This window comes from Scomber scombrus, chromosome 12 (assembly GCF_963691925.1).
Source record: "Scomber scombrus chromosome 12, fScoSco1.1, whole genome shotgun sequence".
Taxonomy (NCBI): Eukaryota; Metazoa; Chordata; class Actinopteri; order Scombriformes; family Scombridae; genus Scomber; species Scomber scombrus.
The window spans coordinates 14,743,796-14,763,262 of NC_084981.1; the positions used below are offsets into that span (position 1 = coordinate 14,743,796).

At 40.0% G+C, this 19,467-nt stretch overlaps 1 protein-coding gene across 1 annotated transcript; it reads right to left on the reverse strand.

Annotated features, from left to right (window-relative positions):
• Window positions 1-2,833: 2,833 nt before the first annotated feature.
• Window positions 2,834-14,932, reverse strand: golga7bb (golgin A7 family, member Bb). Its single transcript, XM_062430754.1, has 5 exons — window positions 14,906-14,932; window positions 9,301-9,426; window positions 8,477-8,629; window positions 4,530-4,631; window positions 2,834-2,920 (listed from the first exon to the last, which is right to left on the reverse strand). The coding sequence occupies exons 1-5, from the start codon at window positions 14,915-14,917 to the stop codon at window positions 2,834-2,836; spliced, it is 480 nt and encodes a 159-aa protein (XP_062286738.1). The 5' UTR covers window positions 14,918-14,932.
• Window positions 14,933-19,467: the final 4,535 nt, after the last annotated feature.

Below are 19,467 nucleotides of genomic sequence, written 5' to 3' on the forward strand. Positions count from 1 at the left end.
GTCGCTGTGCAGAAAGGCAAAGGGCTACACTCCAGGAGTTAATGAAAAAATCATGTTATTAAACAAGCTTAAAGAAAATAACATGGAAAATGGTTGAAAGAAAGAAGAAGACAAAAATGGTGGCAACAGAAATAAAAATATGTGGACAGTCTTGTCTTTTGTTAGACGCTGTGTGGTTGTGCCGTCTACTGGCATCACATTTCTGTTACAAATTGATCATCTTTTCTCTCAACAACCTCCACACATATGAGTCAGATAAGAAACACTATTACCCACCAAATAAGACCTTATGTGCCCCAGCCTGCACCAACATGTGTAGGTATTGTGTGAGAATAAATGAAGAGTAGTGCAGCACTTTTTAAAAGGTGTTTGATGAATATTAGGTTTCATTAAGGAGCTTCAGATATATTTAAATTACTGTAACTCTTTCAAAAATGATTTGAATCATACTGTCATTGTCTTAAAACTCAATATTTCGTGTGGTGTATTTCAGAGGCTAAAAGGAGCATATGTCCTCAGTCAGACCCTAGAGGGTGCTACAACAGTGGTTCACTGACAGAGTGAAAGTGTCACACAATAAACTGATAACTATATTTCTGACAATACAAACAGAACAATGACAGCCGGCACTGATAAACAAGACTTTTGATGATAAATACATTTTCATTCTTTCATCTTGAGTTGATAGACCATATGCATTCAAATTTGCATTCCGGTTTTATTTTATTGCATTTTTTAAACAGTTTTATTTGCATTTTTTGTTTATGTGTGCATGTCAGCAACATTACACTCCTCATCATTTTAATCAATGCAGCTTTAATTTTGCATTTAGCAAAATTTTATCAGAATCTAGTTTGAGAGCTGTATAGACGGACAAAATTAGGTTCAAATTTTAAACTCATTTTAGAATAATTCTCCAACACACACCTATACGCACCTATACACACACACACAAGCAGACGCACGCACGCACGCGCGCACGCACGCACGCACGCACACACAAATTATACACCGGATACACACAACCAGGGAAACCAGCATGGTCTTACAGGCTGGGGTTTGCTTGCGTTAGCAGTGAGCTGAGACCACAGAGAATACTGTCTGGCTGGGATGAGTCTATTTCTGCCAGAATCTGTGTGTGTGCAGGAACGCTTGGCCACTAGCCGCAGCTGTGTGTATGCATGTGCATGCATGTCCCCTTACCAGTATGGGTCCGTATGAGTGCTCGGTAATGGTTGTGTGTATCTGTATGCGTGCCTGTAGAAGAGAGTGAGTGTGTGTGTGCGTAGGAGTGTGACCCACAGCTGTGATGTGGATCACCAGTATCCACTGCTGTGAATGAGGAGGATAAATAATCCAAGGTGCTCTCTGTTAGCTGTTTGATACTCGAGCCAAATGCATGTGAACAGATTGTGAACCAAGCCGTACTGCAGCAGGCCCAATTTGCCAGCATTCAAAGTGGCCTGACCCCAACCACCTGACATGCAATCATTCAATAAGACTGGAAAACACTGCGTCTCCCAGGAATCTGTTAGCGTTCCTCCCTCAAGATTTCAGAGTTGCTGCACTGCAGGGATGTTGGAAGAGATTTTGGGAGTCATATACAAATCGAATCTTGTTCTTCTCACCTTGGCCTACCCTCATGTGATAACAAAATACTTTTGTCACGTCTGGTGAACAATAACGTTACGAGTCTGATTGAAATTTCACAATCTCACGTTCAATGTGCTAGCATTAACCTCAATGTTAAAATATCAGAAATGGCAGAGTGATAGACCCTTGGAGATCACGTCTCCTGACCATTTCAGAAACGATGTGTGGAAAGTTTTTGGATATCCGTCCACAAATGGAAAAATTAAACAAAAGCAGGCCCACAGTAAAAGACTTGAGCCTGAGTGATCAGTGCTGCAGCTGCAGTATGAGGTTCAGACACAGAGTTCCTTCTCACGCTATCATTTTGGGCTTGCAGTGCATCCTGATCCAAATAACATGTCACTTCCTAATTTAAATGTGCGCTGGTGTGGATTCATTTTTTATTTCATTTAAGTGCGTAGTTTAATTATTATGATCAAGTGCAATAAAAGCTTATTTAATATCTATATTTTGTTTAATGTTATTCATTTTGTGCCATTTTGTGTAATTATTTCTTAGCAAGCATTTATTGGTTATTTTGGAATGCAATCTAGTGGACAGAATGTATTGGCAATGCATAAGCCTGTGTATACAGTGTGTAAGTACACAGGAAATATAATAATAAGCTCAATTTGAGCATTAACATTTTTAATATAATGACAGCAGTACTGCACAGATTTAAAACAATGTCAATTTATCAGCAGATGGATGTATTGACGGTGACCCCCTTGAAAACAATCAAGCATTGACGTCCGGTCTAATCAGGGCTAAGCCTGCTGAATCAGCTTTAACACAGAGATGGTCTGACTCATGGAAACAGACGTGATGGAATGAGAAAATAGGTGAATGGAAAAAGTGGAACAAAATAAGTTATGATTATTTTGGTTTGGATAATTCTTGGAGAGTGAAGAATATTCAATCACAGACACTCTGGACATGTCCCTACTGCCTACATATGGGTTATGATGCATTTGTGTTTATCCTGTTGCATATCCAGTGTGTATGAGTAAGCCAGCTCCTGTTCTCGAGGTGGTACTTTGTAGGCCCCAGCAGAGAGAGTGTGAATGCTGTGGATCGCCTCCACGCCTTTCTCTCTCTGCTCTTCTTAGAACCTGGTGCTCTCATGTTTCAGCATGCGGATGTTGGTAAGAGTCCCGCTGCCCCTGTGGTGGTACCCGTAAGCCTGGCGCTGCCCCTCCAGTCACCGAGCACTGCTTCCTGCTGATGACATGCTGCTGCTGGGACTGGAGCTGCCAGAGCCCCGGTCCTCAAACACACTGATCTCCAGCTGAGGACACGGATGTCAAGGAGAGAATACTACATTACAAGGTTGAGAAAGTGTGGGAAGGGTTGGAGGTTTGATTCTACATTCAAAACAAAAGCCATGGATCCTGACATGCCCAAACCCTTTCTGTTCACTCATCTGCTTGGAGTATAGCAGACTACAAGACTTTCAAATTACACTGCTGTGCCAGACACTCTAAACAGTTTGGGGGAAACATAACCTGAACAGCTGATGTGATACTCATTACTATAGTTAATTCAAATCCACTCCATCCATCCATCCATCTTCTTTCCGCTTATCCGGGGTCGGGTCGCGGGGGCAGCAGCCTAAGCAGGGAAACCCAGACTTCCCTCTCCCCAGCCACTTCGTCCAGCTCTTCCCGGGGGATCCCGAGGCGTTCCCAGGCCAGCCGAGAGACATAGTCTCTCCAGCGTGTCCTGGGTCTTCCCCGGGGTCTCCTACCGGTGGGACGTGCAAATCCACTATTTTCTAATATTTAAAAAAAACATGTTTAAGTCACTCTGTGTCCACTGTTTTCCTCCATACTCATTGTTTCTACAAATGTATCTCATTTGTAGCAACAAAAAAGTCAAACTTTCTTAAAAAGGTTAAGATTTATCTTGAGCAGATACAGTGATGACACAAGGGTTTTCCCAGATCTCAAACTTTTGTCTTTAACAGGCAAACCACAGACAAACTCATATAGTCTGCACTAGGGTTTAGTTGCATCCAAGATGGACTGATAGCCTTTGTCTGATGACAGGAAATAAAACCAGATGTTCCGGCTAGGAGATAATACTAACATGAAAAAAACATAAATGTGAGACACATCTACTTTCTGGGAGAATAAGGTCTCTCAGTGGGCTTTCCCTTTCTCAAACAGAGGCCATATTGTGTCAGAGTGTATTGACTAATAAGTGTTGGTAGTAGGTTGGCTCTGTGACTTGGAGCCAGTTCTTTGAGCCAGTCTGGGCCAGGTCTGTGTGATGGTCTACTGGACGCATTCTCTATCTCCTCCTGACTTTTAACAACAGGAACTGCGCTGAATCATGCCTCTGGCCAAATCTAAAAAAATACAGTACTAAAAAAAAACAGGAAAAAAAACAGAGTACAATGAGCCTCAAAAGTTTTAACCTTATTTCGGAATGATAAAACAGAGGAAGGTGGCTTGAGATGTCCACACAGACAAAATGTCATAGGTGCATACACACCTCAGGCTGCTGATTCACCATATCACCCTGTTTTGTTCACCTTTTCCTATCAAAGGGCAAATGCCTGCTTGCTTTTTTCAGCCTTGCTCTGCTTCAAATTCACTCTTGGGAATGATAGTTGGCCATTGAGCAGCTCCTCTGTAGCAGCTGGAGTTTAAGTGCCATGTTCAAGGGCACCTTAATGGTAATTTATAAGGAGGAGGAGAGTGTTTATCATTCATTTATCCAACCCAGATGTTTTTAGCAGTTCCAAGGATTCTAACTGGCAACCAAACAGGTTTCTATGACCTCTAAACTGATGCCATCAGTCTTCTATATATCTGACTTGCTTAAACTTTTATCTTCTGCCTATTTGTTACATAGTTGAACAGAGAGAGGAGCAGCAGATGACTGAAGGATACAACTCTCATTCCTCTCTCTATGGGGTCTGTGAGTAGCAGACCTCTAGGAGCATAGATCTTCTCATTCTGCTCCTGGATGTAGCCTGATATCTTCTTCAGGACCTGGAATAAAACAGGAAGGCAGAGAGGGGTTAGAAAAGGACAGAGGTGCATCTAGAGATAATCCAAATTTGATTAGAACCATTGGAGGCATGAGGAAAACCTAAAAACACCAGCAGAACATGTAGCAGCTGTGGATCAATTACCTGCATATTACTTTTCAAAGTCTCTCTCTGTTGCATGTAATAACCATATACCTACAAGAGGCTAAACATAGGCAGGGCTGTTGCAACTTCAACCTCCTCCTGTGCTGTCACGGGTGGAAAAAATGAAAAATGGAAGAAATGAGTTTGCAATCCTTCTGCACATAGTTAGCATACGGCATATGATACCTACTCTCCCCAAGTCATTGCCCGTCTTTATTTTTCCTGAACATAATAATCTAAACTCAGAGTAATTCCATTATGCTTTAAGTACAACAGTTATTTTTATACATAGTTACAAGTCGCTCATGTCAACCAATGCTGTATGAATTGAATTACTAAAATTGACGAGCGTGAGCTTTTCTCTTTTTGAAGTTTTCCATTTGGAAGCTTTAGTTCCTAATTCCAAAGATGGCTCTCCCAGGCTAAATGTCATGCCTTGGTTAACTGTCGGGGCAATTTGGAAACACTCTGAAATGTGAGGTGGACAGTTTATTTAGATTGCATTGGCACTGGACTTATTTCTCAGCTTTGCAAATGAGTATTGCATCAACTGTGCAAAAACCACAGAGCAGCAGTGGAGTGCAGCTGAGCACTAAGTTCAGACCATGCCATGGCAAACAAATTCATACAAGAATGTCTGTATACATTCTCCTACACATTATAACTGCACACACACACACACACACACACACACACACACACACACACACACACACACACACACACACACACACACACACACACACACACACACACACACACACACACACACACACACACAATGTAGTTTCCCCTGGAGAGCAAAGTGTTTCATAAAATCTAAGCACTGTGAGGTTGTCCCAAGTTGCTGATGATAGCAACCAAATGACCGTTGACTGATGTCCAGTCATGCTAAAAAGACCATTATAAGCAACAGTGGCATTATTAGAACAGCTTATTCAGGCTCTGCCTCTGTTGACACTAACAATACTGATGTGCCATGCCTCTATTAAAATCTGCCTAACCATGTCAATCAGCTAAACTATGCTCCACTGGGCCTCATACACACTAAGAAATCTCTCACCACTCCTACAAAGGAGGTGCAATTGTTTGCACATCTGTACCTTTGTTAAAATAACAAACATTAGTATAACAACGAAATCAGCAAAAATGAGAGCATCACATACTGTATTACAGGGAAAAACTGGTTTATTACAAATTGGATCATGTGACCCCTTCTTGTATCTTGTTCTGTAATCTCAGCAATTAACTTTATAAATATAATGTTATCACAATTAGAAAACTAAAATAATAGGATTCAAATTGTAATGCCACAATATTCTTTAAAGTATGATGTATTGGGATTAAACACTTGTGTGTACTCCCAAGCTGATATACTGAACATGACACATGCACATCCTCTTTTGTGAGTTCACTAAAGGTCGCTGCAGCACTCAGCCTCGAGAGATTAAAACAATAGAGACCATGCAACACACTGAGCAGCATTCCTCTGGGATGTCAAAGGCCCACTACAGCTGCAGGCACAGCTGCTAATATGGTGACCCCTGCTAGCTGAGACTAAACCACAATACAGTCACAAATACTTCTTTTTGTCTTCGACTGGAAGAAAAAGAGACTTTTGTTGGGAAATGTCTGGAAAATGTTATGAAAAAGAAAGAAAATTCCTCAGTAAAACACCATAGAAAAAGACATCAAAAGGCAGTGGTTTGTTGCATTGTGCTGCATTTAATCAGCCAGATCTATGTCAGGAACACCTCGGTAGAAAGCAATCAGTATTTAGGTTGGAACATAGTCCACACATTTTTTAACACAAAAATGGTGCCTTTTGTTAAAAACTCCATCAAAGAAAATCAAACATCATAGAGAGGACATACAGACACACAGAGCAGAGCCTTGACTAATAGGTTTATTGTGGTCCGGGGAAAAGGCCAATCCTTTCACTGCTAGCAAGCTCTTAGGGCAGCTCAGTCCTCTCCAGTGTAACAAGATGACAGTCAAGTATCCAAGCTGTGCCTCTGATGTACTGGCATGTGTGTGACAGCCCCTGTGGGAAAAGCCTTGTGAGTGTGTGTATATCGCCTGTGCAGCAAAGTTGTCACAGTCTGTTTCACATGCATGCCACGACTGTGTATTCTTCTAAAATGAAGATTGTTTATGTCACCTAGTGCGATTATAAAGGGAATGATGTGTGCAAGTCTCAGATGTAAAGTCTCATTCTTGTGAATAATACAAGAAAAAAAACGCAGATAAAAGGCACCTACTATGTATGGGGGAAGCTTTATGAATGCTTGTGTGCACATGTATCTGTTCTGACATGCTGGGAGCAATCAGTGTCCTTTGATAGGGTGAGATGTTAGCATCACAGACTCTGGGTGCTCCAATGACTCTGCACACTGATCCACGCTCACTGGTGTGTGGCCTCTTTATCAGCCGGACACACATAATGCGCATGCACAGCATCAACTTGGGTGGGTATATTCGATTGTCATCAGTCAGAACGTCATTCAGCCAAGTTAAACAAGTAAACAAACATCTTTCCTGTGGGGCTGATAGCATCTCGGCACCCAGCTGACAGAGAGATGAAAGGAGCCTCAGACCATGCCATTTCTGCATGGCTTCAGCACTGCAATAAGTATTTTGTGCTTCTTGGTCAGCTCCCAGTACCTTTATATCGCTTTGATAAAGAAATGTTTACAAAAAGCAACAAGACTAGAGAGATGAAAGTTGTGGGTGACAGAGATCTGAACAGTGAGGCATGCCGAGACTTCACGCCACTTGCAGCTTTACTTAAAACACCGGCATCTACACACACAGTCACAAGAGGATGAATCAAACTCACTGTGTATTCGATTGTGTTATGTATGCGTGCGTTCTTGTTCCATCTCAGCGAGCGACAAGCACCAACACAGCTGCGGAGAGGTTTAATCACCTGCCCTTTCTCAGGTTGGACATTCTGGTTGCACTGAAGGTAAATGTCATGTTACTGTAAACGTGCCATGCCTTGCCCACCGGCACACAGGTGTGGGCTTTAGAGTGGGTTTTTAAAAGCGAGTGGACAGACAGCTGAGGGAAACATTGTGCAAGAGAGAATCAGATTGTATCTCCTGTTTTTTGGCTCTGCTGCCCTGTGTGAGTGGGTGTAAATAACTGTGTTCTGACCTCAAAGAGCCAGAGTGCATTAGAGCACACAATTGAATGCTTTCATGTGTGTGTGTGTCTGTGTGTAAGTGAGCTGGTTTTCATAAAAATGAACAAATATGGCAATAAATAAGTCCTGAGGATGGCCAGTGCAGTTTATAATAACCAGCTGTTGATGAATAAAAGTCAAGCTGAAATAATAATTTCCACCTCTTTCTCCTGTCCTTAAAAAAAACAGGATTCTGATTTATTCCATCACCTTCAACTCTTTAATATTACAGCATTACAAAGGAAGCTGTTGGCCTGCTGTGGCTTTTATGTGATGAGTTTGTACATTCACTCAGTGTCTATGTGGGTTTCTTCCAGGTGCTCTGGTTTCCTCCCACAGTCCAAAGACATCCAAGATATTTAATAGGTAGGATAGGGGAATTGAAGACTCTAAATTGCTTGTGGGTGAAAATCTTAGCATAAATATGAACTTGCTTTGTATAAGTGTTGTACTACAAGTTGTGCTGTATAAGGTCATTTAGTGTACTATCATTTAGGTGTGTGCAGGTGCATTACCTTCTCATAGCGTGTCTCCATGCAGAGGAAGATGATGTAAGCCGTTGCACAAGCCAGACATCCTTCCAGGTAAGACTGACCTCCGATTTTTTCGGCCTCCACATAATAAGTGTTCAGAGTCTTCACTGTCTCCTCAAGCAAGGTCCGCTCAATCTACTTACATACACAAACAAACATCCAGGTAGAGATATTGAGGCACGCACACAGCATAAGGGCTGCAAAAGTGAGAAGTGCTCTGGCATAACTGTGGGATCAAGCTGTTCAACTATAAAACCGCCTGCCAAACATACCAGCTACATTCTGCCCAACCCAAAGTGCTCTTACTTTGTCAAACAACTCAGAAGCACACCTCACTAATAGAATATGAGGAAACTTGAGAAGAAGTCAAGTCAGAAATATGACAGCTAATGGTAGCGGTTTGAGCATCTGGCAGAAACAATTTACAGTGAAGTGATGCAGATTTTTAAATATGTGTCTTTTTACACTGACTCCCTCTGTGTTTCTCTGTGTGCTTGTGTTTCTCTGTGTGTGTGTGGATTGTCTCCTTCAAATGCTAATTAGTAGACAGGTCTACAATAACACCTCTACATTACAACATTAACAGATACTAATACAGGAAGGTAAAAAGAGCATTAGCACAACAAAAAACGTATACTCTCTCCTTGTCCCAAAAGTAAACGTGAACCTTTCCTTTGAGCACACACAGGAGTTTTTAGATTGTTTCAACACTTGTATTCTGGTTTTGTCTGAGCAGGAACAGCATATAATTTACCTGGATATGTATATATGTGTTTGTATGTGTGTGTTTCTGTATTTGTGCTCACCCTGATGTCAAGCTCTGAGGGGTACTTGCTCTGGAAGCGGCAGACTGTTCCTTCGCTGTAGTCTCTCTGTATAAACACCTTTGTGACCAGAGATGCACTGTGCCTCAGCTCCTGGAGGTTATGGAACTAAATACAAGGCAAATGAGACAGGGAAAAAAATCAGTTTAAAAATATTTATATATTTTTTGCTTTTTAAAGAGTGTTTTTTAAACAAATAATGGTGATTTACTATACAATATAAACACAAATAAAATGTGAAAACTAAGGCTTCCTCTGTATTGTTTGTACCGTCAAACTGGAGCTTGAATGTATCTTATTATGAAAATGTTGTAGTTTAAAATCCACACTAGCTCTCGATTACATTGCCCATAGTTATACAGAGTAATCCAATATTTCCTGCCAGCTTTGAGTTGTTTTTCTGTCTACAGGTGCAACAGGGACAGACAAACAGAGACTGGTATCACGTCACTACATCAACAGCAGTGCAGGGGTAGTTAGCACTCTCACATCATTCCTCCTGCGTCAATAGGTCCAATTGCAGTAATCACTAACACTTTGAAAGACTCCCCTCTACAGCACATTGGTGTTTGAGTGGTGTGTTTTACACCCAAACAGTCATTCCCTTGAGAAGCATACAGCAGCCAGCAAGTGGGCCAGTGTAAACTCGTCCCCTGCTGATCTAAATTACTCCCCTCTAGAGGATGGTAATTAGAGATAGAGTAGGAGGATGGATGGAGGGAGAGAGATGAACACAAAGGGGGTGAGAAAATAGAGTGAGAAACAGAGAGACATGGTTTGAATTCATGAAGTCTCAATTTTAAAAAAAAGGGATATTTATTCATATTACTCTAAAGATATCTCAGCCAAAGTTTGGCTGGCTATATTACTGAAAGAGAGCAGAGGGTCTGTTTCTGAGGATACTTACATGTATGAGCCCAAGAGAGTCATTTCTGTGTAAGCAGACATACTGTAGTACAGTGCCAGCTTTTCATCTCTATATTGGGCACATCATTCACCACCAAGAATAGCATCCAAGCTGCTATTTTTGTCTGTTAACAGCCAAAATCAGCTCACAGCCACTAGATATTTCTGTCTGCCTGAGCTTTTAATATTCTCTTTTTTTTGCCTTCCCCACCGCTATCCCCACCTCCCATGCACTATCTTCAGGCCATCATAATGAACAACAAGTCACTCTATTAATAGAAGCAAGTATGAGCACACGATTGAAAATCAGTTTTCAGAGTAAGAAGTAAGCCGGTGGAGAGTCAGGTTCATTAAAGATCCTCTCTAGAGATTGTTTAAGACACATAACAAGGCTATGTCAAAACCTGGCATAGGACTGGACTATGTATGAAACGCTAGGGGGCATTTGAAACGACGGACACAGGAAGTGGCAAAACATGGTGATCAAACCCGAAGGAAGTGCGCTGGGCTTTGATTGAAGCAAATTTGACATCCATGGGCCCTTATCAATACCGAGCATGCCAAGTTTGGACTTGCATACTATATATAGTTCAGACTTGGTTCGACTGGTCTCACCCAAACAGCAGCTCCTCACATCTCAGAAAACAGCGCAGCAAATTTCCATATAGGCATTATTTGGATAACTGACCACATATTGGGAATCTAAATTGTTAATTACTTGCCTGAAAAAATGTTAACACTTCATACAGTGACATATCAACCGTCCTACAGCAAGGTTACAACAGCCTTGGGTTGGTGAAAAATGCATTCTAGGATACTTAGCTTCAGTGGCCTTCAGGCGACCAATGGTGTAACTTCATGACAGTCAGTGACAGATATTAATGTTTATATGGCTGGCCCTGCTGTTGTGGTCCAGCCAATAATATTTTGCTTAAAAATATAATTTGTGTCTGATACCTTTCTTGAGAAATATAGACTCTTAAAGATGCAAATATTTCCAAAAGTTTAACTGCATGCAAGATCTCAAGATTGCCTGGAAATAGTAAAAAGTACTCAAGTAACTAAATTTTACTTTTGCTGTCAAAAAAAATTAATGGATTTCCATGCTTTAAGATCAGTTGAAGAAGAAAAAGCAGGGAAAGAAGAAAGACTGAAAAAGACAAAAAAGGGGGTGTAAAATGTAATGGTATTTTTTAAAAGAATTTAAAGGAAATGTAAAAAAGAAAAAAGAAAGGAAAGAGGGAAAAAAAAGGAAGAAACAAGGGAAGGAAGATAACAAATAAGGAAGAGAGGAAAAGGAGGGAAAGAAAAAAGGAATGAAAGAAGAAATATAAATATATATAGAATATATATAGAATATAAACAAAGTAGGAGGAAAAGAAAGAAAAAAGAAAATAATATTGAAAATTGTATACAGTACAGTCATCTAGGAAATAAAGCTACTTTCCACCTCTCTATAAGCGTCTCCATAGTAACACCATATTTTTGATTGGAAAAGGAATGAGAGCATTACATAATTCTTTGCGTGGCTCTGAATGACCAAAGAACTGAGGACTTGTGCAGAATACCAGCGCTGATGCCAACGTTTCAGTTGACAGGCCGGTCTGGGAGCTGTCCAGAGTCATAAACTCGACAACTTTTGCCTTGCACTGTCACATGCGCTGTACTCAGGCCAGTGGGACGTCACAGTGTATTTTGGCTTGTTTGTGACCTACTGACCTCTTTCTTACATCTCTGTGCTGCATGTAGCTCGCAGCTGAGCTAAGCAGGCGGGAGTCATGTCTCCCTGAGGCCACCAATCAAACAATGAGTCCATCCATTTGTCCAAACATGACCCAACGCTTTCTTGCTTTTAATAACTTGAAAACATGTGCTACAGATTTTTTTTTATTTAAAAGAAGAAAAGATTTACTTACTTTACTTAAAGTTTAGTTTAAAATTATCTGCACACTGAAGCAAAATAGTTTAAAAAAGGTCACAGAGATGCAGTTATTGGTCAATTGATTGATTATCACATGGGCTTTGGGAAACAATGATTGACATTTTTCACTGTTTTCTGATATTTATAGACCAAACCACTAATGGATCCATCAAGAAAATAATCAACTGATGAATTGATAATGAAAATAATTATTAGTTGCAGTTAAGAGGGTTATAAATACAAAAAGACACATAAATCTAATGTAGCAAAAGATGATGCATAAACTCAAATTATTTCATACTCTGTAAATATGTAAGTATTAGTATGAGATAACAGGGATTCAGCCAAATTTTTTTATTATGACGGATTTTATTGAGAAAATCTACTGGTAGATATCTCTACCAGTAGATTTGTGCATGACCACTTGTGCATTTCCTGTTTCATAAGCAGAAATAGGCACTGGCTGAGCAGACAAATAAAACAAATTAAATTACTGTACATCAATTAAACTAAAAGTTGACAGATGCTGCAGCAGTGATTTCTCATGACCAATAATTTTGCTAAAGTAAAAAAACAGACCACCTTTAATGTCTTGTCTTTGTCATATCCCTTTATTCCCACAGCAGCATCCTCCACCTATGTGTTTCCCCAGCTTGGATCTGTGTGTCTGTGTGACTCTCATTGCTATGACATGTTTCGTAGTTTAGTCACTCCGACTGAAGGAACTCACAACGACAGCATGGATGAGTGCTGCCAGTGGGCAGACATCGCAAAGGACACACACACACACACACACACACACACACACACACACACACACACACACACACACACACACACACACACACACAGCACGCACAGCAAATTCACTCAGAGTTAAGACTTTTCATTCTCTTCTCTTAGCTCTTTCAGCATGTTTCTTACTGTCAGCACTCTCTTTTCATCCCTTCATAAGACAACTAGCTTCCTGCCATTGAGAGCAGAATTTTTCATGTTTACTGCCAAGCTGGGCTGGCCAGAGGTCTATAAATCATTAAAGTTTAGACAGTGTTGACAAAACAGTCAAATTTCCATGACATCTAGGTGGACGATAAGGGACTATGGGACCAAAACTGGAGAAGGAAATATTACTGGAAGAAGGTGGAACATTGTTTCAGTACAGAGCTGAGCCTGTGCCAGCCGTTGAGATGATAACCCTGCTTCAACACATTATTCCTCAACAGTGTAATACTTGAGCCAGGTCTAGCCTATGGACTGAGATCTGGCAATAGTGGACTGACTATCCATGCAGCACAAACAGTCTGCAGTACGAGTTGATTGTAACTCAGTCACTTAATTTGGTAATTTGCTGACTTGACATTCAGTAAATGTTGTGGAATGAGTTCTGATATAATATAAAATAGAGAGACGGGAAAGGGAGAGAGGGAGGGATAGATACATAAAGGCATGGATAGGAAGCAAACCGGAATGCTCCAATCACTGATCGTTACAAACCGCAACAGTCTCTTCACATTAAATATGCTATGGATAATTTATAGGCCTTGGACATAAAATCTGTCCTGGCTCCACACACTGTACATGTTTGTGTGTATGTGTATCTGTGTGTATGTGCATGCATGTGTTTGTGTATGTGTGTGTAATTGATGGGGCTTGGACAGGGATACTGGCAGTCCGCCAAAGAAAATCAGAGTCAATTTGCCAATGCCTTGCAGGCACAGAAAAAAGCAAAATCATGATTCCTACCAGCTTCCTGTACACTCCACCTTTATCTGCAGCATTATTACACTTACATTAAAACTACACTCACTCATTCATTGGATGTTTTCAGACATATTTAAGCACATACTGCATGCATGAATGTAATCTGTAAACCTTCACTAAAGTAATAGCTGTCTCCTCTGCTGAAGTCATTATTATGATAACTAAGGCAGCTATGTCTTCAGCATTATAGTGACATCACCAAGGACACTAAGGGAGAGAAGGAGTCGTGCTGCCGGCCCTTAATGAGGCTAAAAATACATCTGCAAGAGCTGTTGATGCTGTCTGGAGTAACTAGTTGTTGTGCGTGACACTGCCTGCTATATACCATCAAATCCATTTCAATCATCTGTATATATCCAATGTATAGGACTGTATAGAGCTGCCAATCATGTCAAATACATTTATGAAGAGACATGAGGGGTGTATGACACATGTGCTCAGCAGTCAAGCTTTTTAATATGTAGTTAATTTAACATGTAATTACAAAGGCTTGTCAGGCTAAATTAAAAGTATTACTGAGACTGTCCCTGTCCATGGTGCTGACTGCTCCATCATCTCATCACAACTTCCACCAGTCTCCTCAGCCTTGAGCCTACTGGATACCTGGATTGGATTGGTTTCAGTTTATTGCTGTAGAATGTGTGAGAATCTGGTTTAAAAACAAAAAAAACCCCATTGTTCTCTATCTGAGATGTGTCAGCTATTACACAGCTCACTTGAATGGAAATAAGTTAAACTGAAGCTCCTGCATGATAAATATGCTGTTACGTTAAATTAGTCTCTGCTACCACATCCAGTTGGCTATTTTGTTGAATAAAGGCAACATTCACCCGCAGCAAGATAAGCCACAGAAATCTCATGTTCAAACAGAGACACAGTCAGTTTTCAAGACAACCTGCATCTCCTAGGGACAAAAAAACCGAGGTGCAAAATAATTTCCCGGGATTTGCTCATAAAACTCTTAAAATGAAGAGGCAGCAAAAGAGCTGAATTTCTTACCTCTGTCGCCATATTGCAGTCAGAGGGTGCGGGATCTGTCCCGTGCTGAAAACGACAACCGATTGCTCGCGCTGTGCGGGACAACACGACTACGGAGCTCGGCAGGAAGACGGCACGCACGAGCGCTTATGCGTGCATGAGCGCGCGCCTGCGAGTGTTACCGAAGGATGGACGGGGGGGGGGGGGGGGAGAGAGAGAGAGAGAGAGAGAGAGAGAGAGAGAGAGAGAGAGAGATGCTAATTTCTAATAATGCATAAAAAGGAATAATTTGCTTGCAGCTTCAGTCCTCAAGGTTAAAGTTTCAAACCACAGATTTCAAAGTGCTTGCGGTGTATTCAGGAATAATTTCATTGATAATCAATAATTTAAAATCCTTCCGCTTCTATTTGCTACCAGTCCACTCCACATACAGTAACAACAACAATTCCTATTTCTTCACTAAACGACAAGAGATGAAAACTAGGAGTAAAAAAAAACCCGGTTTATCCCTGCCCAAACATTCATAGAAATAATCAAATGTTCTGATCACATACAATATCTTTATAATATTAATATATATTAATGATAACATATGAATGTTAAGCTGCTATATGAAAGGAAGCTTCATTAGTGATATAATAACGCGAGCAAAAGTGCTATTACAGCACTAAGAATACAGAAATGCTATGTTGATACCCCAGGAAATAAAAAAAACATCTAAGATTGTTAGTCACTAGAGAGAGGCAATGAATGTCCCCAGGGAAAGAAAATGAGAATGAATTTATCACTATACTGCCAACATGCAGAGAGCTTCTTTATGTGAATTGAAACCTGTTTATATTTTTCAGTCAGTAGGTTTCTTTTCTACACAAATATCCTATATATCCTACAAACGTAGGTTGATTCTGGTGCAAAGTGTCCATGCAGTGGTGACTCATAGCCCACATGTTAGAAAGTGCTCCTATTAAACATTTATCAGAGCCCACTCGGATGTACTATATTACCACTTTCATTCCTTTCAGATATGGAGAATTCTTCTACTTCACGAACAGATCAAGGTCAACACTTGGTTTGAATTTTTTACAACCTAAAATCCACATATGTGACTAAAAATGTGGCAGCCAGATAAAAGCTCACATTTTTTTATGCTGCTGATGCTCCAGAGGAAAGGAAAATGTTTTTAATTAGATAAAAAAGGGGGACTTGGAAGATAGCAAGTGAAATCACTGTTGTGATGCTATTTCTGGTTAAAGCTATTATTCTCCTTCACTTGTTTGACATCATGAGTCATGACAAGTGCTGAAATTAGTCGCATTTTCTATCACTACAATACACATTCCCTGAGGTATGCTTAGATCACCTTCCTGGCAAAGATCCCTGGGATGATATGCATACACAAGCATGAAGATACACACAAATATATCCACAAAGACACAGCAACAGCCAACTCTCATGAATGGAAACAGAATCCAAGAAGAAGATGGAAGAGCTTTAACAAAACAAGAATTATGCAGAACTAATATTATTTGCCAGGATCCTGCTGCTTGCTCCAGATTGCTTGAAAAGATGCGTATCTAATCATACACTGGCACAGATTCCTTTGGGGTGTGTGTAGTCATATACACAGTCACATGTGCTTATGAATGTGTGTGCAAATGTGACTGTGTGTATCTCTCCTTCAGCATTCTCCAGTGTTTTTTCCTCAAGACTTTCAGTCACACATACACAATCCCACAGTACGCACCCATCACATCACATAAAGTAAGCATAGGGAACGCTATAATTCAGCTGATGCAACTCATAGAAATGTTTATTATAATGTGTAGAAAAAGGAATTCAACACAATGAGACTCAAGCAGTCTTGTAAAGCTGTAATGTTCATTATATTAAACCCCAGAAAACAAAACTGCACACTGGATGTAAAACAGTAAGATAATGGTAATCTAGTGGGTCAAAAACAAGTCTTCCAAATAGCACAACAAAATATGTCACTGCTTTGTAAAATAGCCAACATGAGCATTGTATGATGCTAGAAAGGCATTGTTTCTCAGTGCCTTCCAAAACTGTAACAAAAACATTTTCTGATCTGTCACCATTATGGTTAAGGTTGGGTTTAGTTTAGGCACAAAAACAACTTGGCTAACGTGAGGGAAGCTTTTGTGTCATGGCTAAAAGAACAATTTGATTAAAGTTGAGGAAAGATCGAAACCAATCGTGACTGCAGGAAACAAACAGCGTGTCCTTTATCAGTTACACACTTCATTCATTCATTCACTGCAACATCCTACCTATGTGGATTTGCACAATTTTAATAATTATTTAATGAAAGTTTTGTTGATCTTAATTGTATTAGACATTTCAAACATTTATGTAGGTTTTAAATTACATTCTTAAATGGTGTTAAGTGACTGAGATGTTTTAACTAGTTAATGTGTGTATGTGTCTTTCTATGTTTGAGAGTTGAAAGCCAGCGTTGTGAGGACATTTTTGTGTTATGAGGACGTTTTGGCTGGTCCTCAAAACTTCAAAGGGCAATTTGATGGATAAGAATTGGTTTTGAGGTTAAGGTTAGAATTTGGTTTAGGTTCAGTTCAGGGTAAAGTTTGGGTTTAAGAATTTAGTTGTGGTTAGGGGATGGCTAAGGTGGGGCTAAGGAATGCATTATGTCAGTTAGTGTTCTCACAAGGATATAAAGACAAACGTGTGTATCTAGCGTTGTAATGTAATAGAAATAAATATATGTGTCAATCTTGTGACCAGATTTACATATTTAGTTATATGTTAACTGAGATAGAAAAGACATTGGGTCTTCTTGGTTTTGGGCGGATTGTCTTTTGGGCTAGAAGCGGATGTAAGCAAGCTGAAGATTATAAGGTTGTTACATTCAAATTTCCATCATGGCTGAACATATGCATTCCTATTCATATTGAGAATGTAATGAAAGAAGATGCCTTCATTTTACATCACATTCTGGTCTTCCAGTGTATCTGAATCTGCACTTCAGCAGAAAATAATAACTTTGCTGCTGCCTTAAATTATCATAATAACACATAGCACTGTACACACACATACCGCAAGCTAATATCGCCCTTTTCACATTTCATACTTCATGAAATATTTATTTCAGCAAAACATTCTTGGTTTCCGCTTCACTCCAAAACTGCCAGTTTTTATTTGAAGCTTGTGCTGTGAAATGTTGAAGATTGTGATACTGACCCAGCAATGAAAAGAAAAAAAAAATATTTAAATTATTACTGTGGTTTCTTTGCTCTTATGTCCTTAGATTCGCAATGTTAAGGTAGTATTAAGCGCTTTCTCATGGTTTCTTGGTTAATGTGGTTTTGACTTATCATGTTGATCAATTCATCACCTGTGTAGTGACAGATTGTTCACTTTGCCAGTTCTAACACTTCATAAAACATTTTTTCTTTTACTTTCCTGCAGCCACCTTTAGTTATTTAAGTGAACATGGACAAAAATAATAACTTCCAAGGTACTTTTCATAACTATTTTAATCCCTTTTTGCTTTTGTTAGAAAGCCACGTTTAGATCCATTTACATATTTGAGGACTCTGGCTTTTTACTTTGCTTTTTTGGTGTGCAGGAAATGCTAAAATAAATCCATATGAGCCCGTAAACATGTGAGTCTATTGTTTCCTATTCAATGTCAATATCAGTTTTGTTCAAGTTGTTTGTGACCATATCGAACAACAGATCCAAAATACTAGTATTCAAATTGAATGCACTTTACTGTCCTTATAAGCACAGTAACATGAGTCTGTGTTTGTTTGTGTGTCTGGTTGTCATTGAGAAGTCTTAAATCGAGCCTTTCTGTATATGTGGGTGACTGTGCTGTCCTGGAATGCTGACCTGTCCCTCGTCTTGGCAATCAAATATCAAAACGTTTAGGGCAGATTGTATTTCCTGGGAGGTTTGCATTCTTCAAACAGACAGTCTAAATTATTCTCATTTGGTGACATCTAAGCACTGGATTGGATTTGTTTATGTAGCGCTTGCTTGTATATGTCTCACAGTGTCAACGGCTTCTGCTTTTACATGCACATGCTTCCTGTACAAGGAGAGATGCATGCGATTTGTGTTCACCATTTTCTCTATCTGCAAGTCCTCTGGGCTTTGCGCCATGGCAAACACCCTTCTCCTTTTGACTTAACCACAAGTTGTGAATTTCTCTCGCACACAAATACACAGACACTGTCAGAGGAGCACATTGAAATAGATCTTGTTTTCCTCCAACATGACAGGAAATGAGAAATTTCAAACCAAAAAAATATATTAACTTGGAATCCTAAAAAGTAAATAAACATCTCCTCAAATGCCTCCCAACATTTTGAAGACCAAAGTCGAACCAAATAAAACTCCAGAAGTCGTCTTCTTCAGTCGGTCTGCACTATGAACCGTCTGCCTCACATCCTCCAGCTTTCATAAGTACAGGCTGGATTATTTGGTGTCTGTGTGGCCTTTCAACAGTTGGATGAGTCCCTCGGCTGGCCCTGTGGGAATGTTGATCTGTCCCTCCTGCTGGCTATCAAGTCTTGGCTTAAGACTTTTTGTTTTCAGTGCCA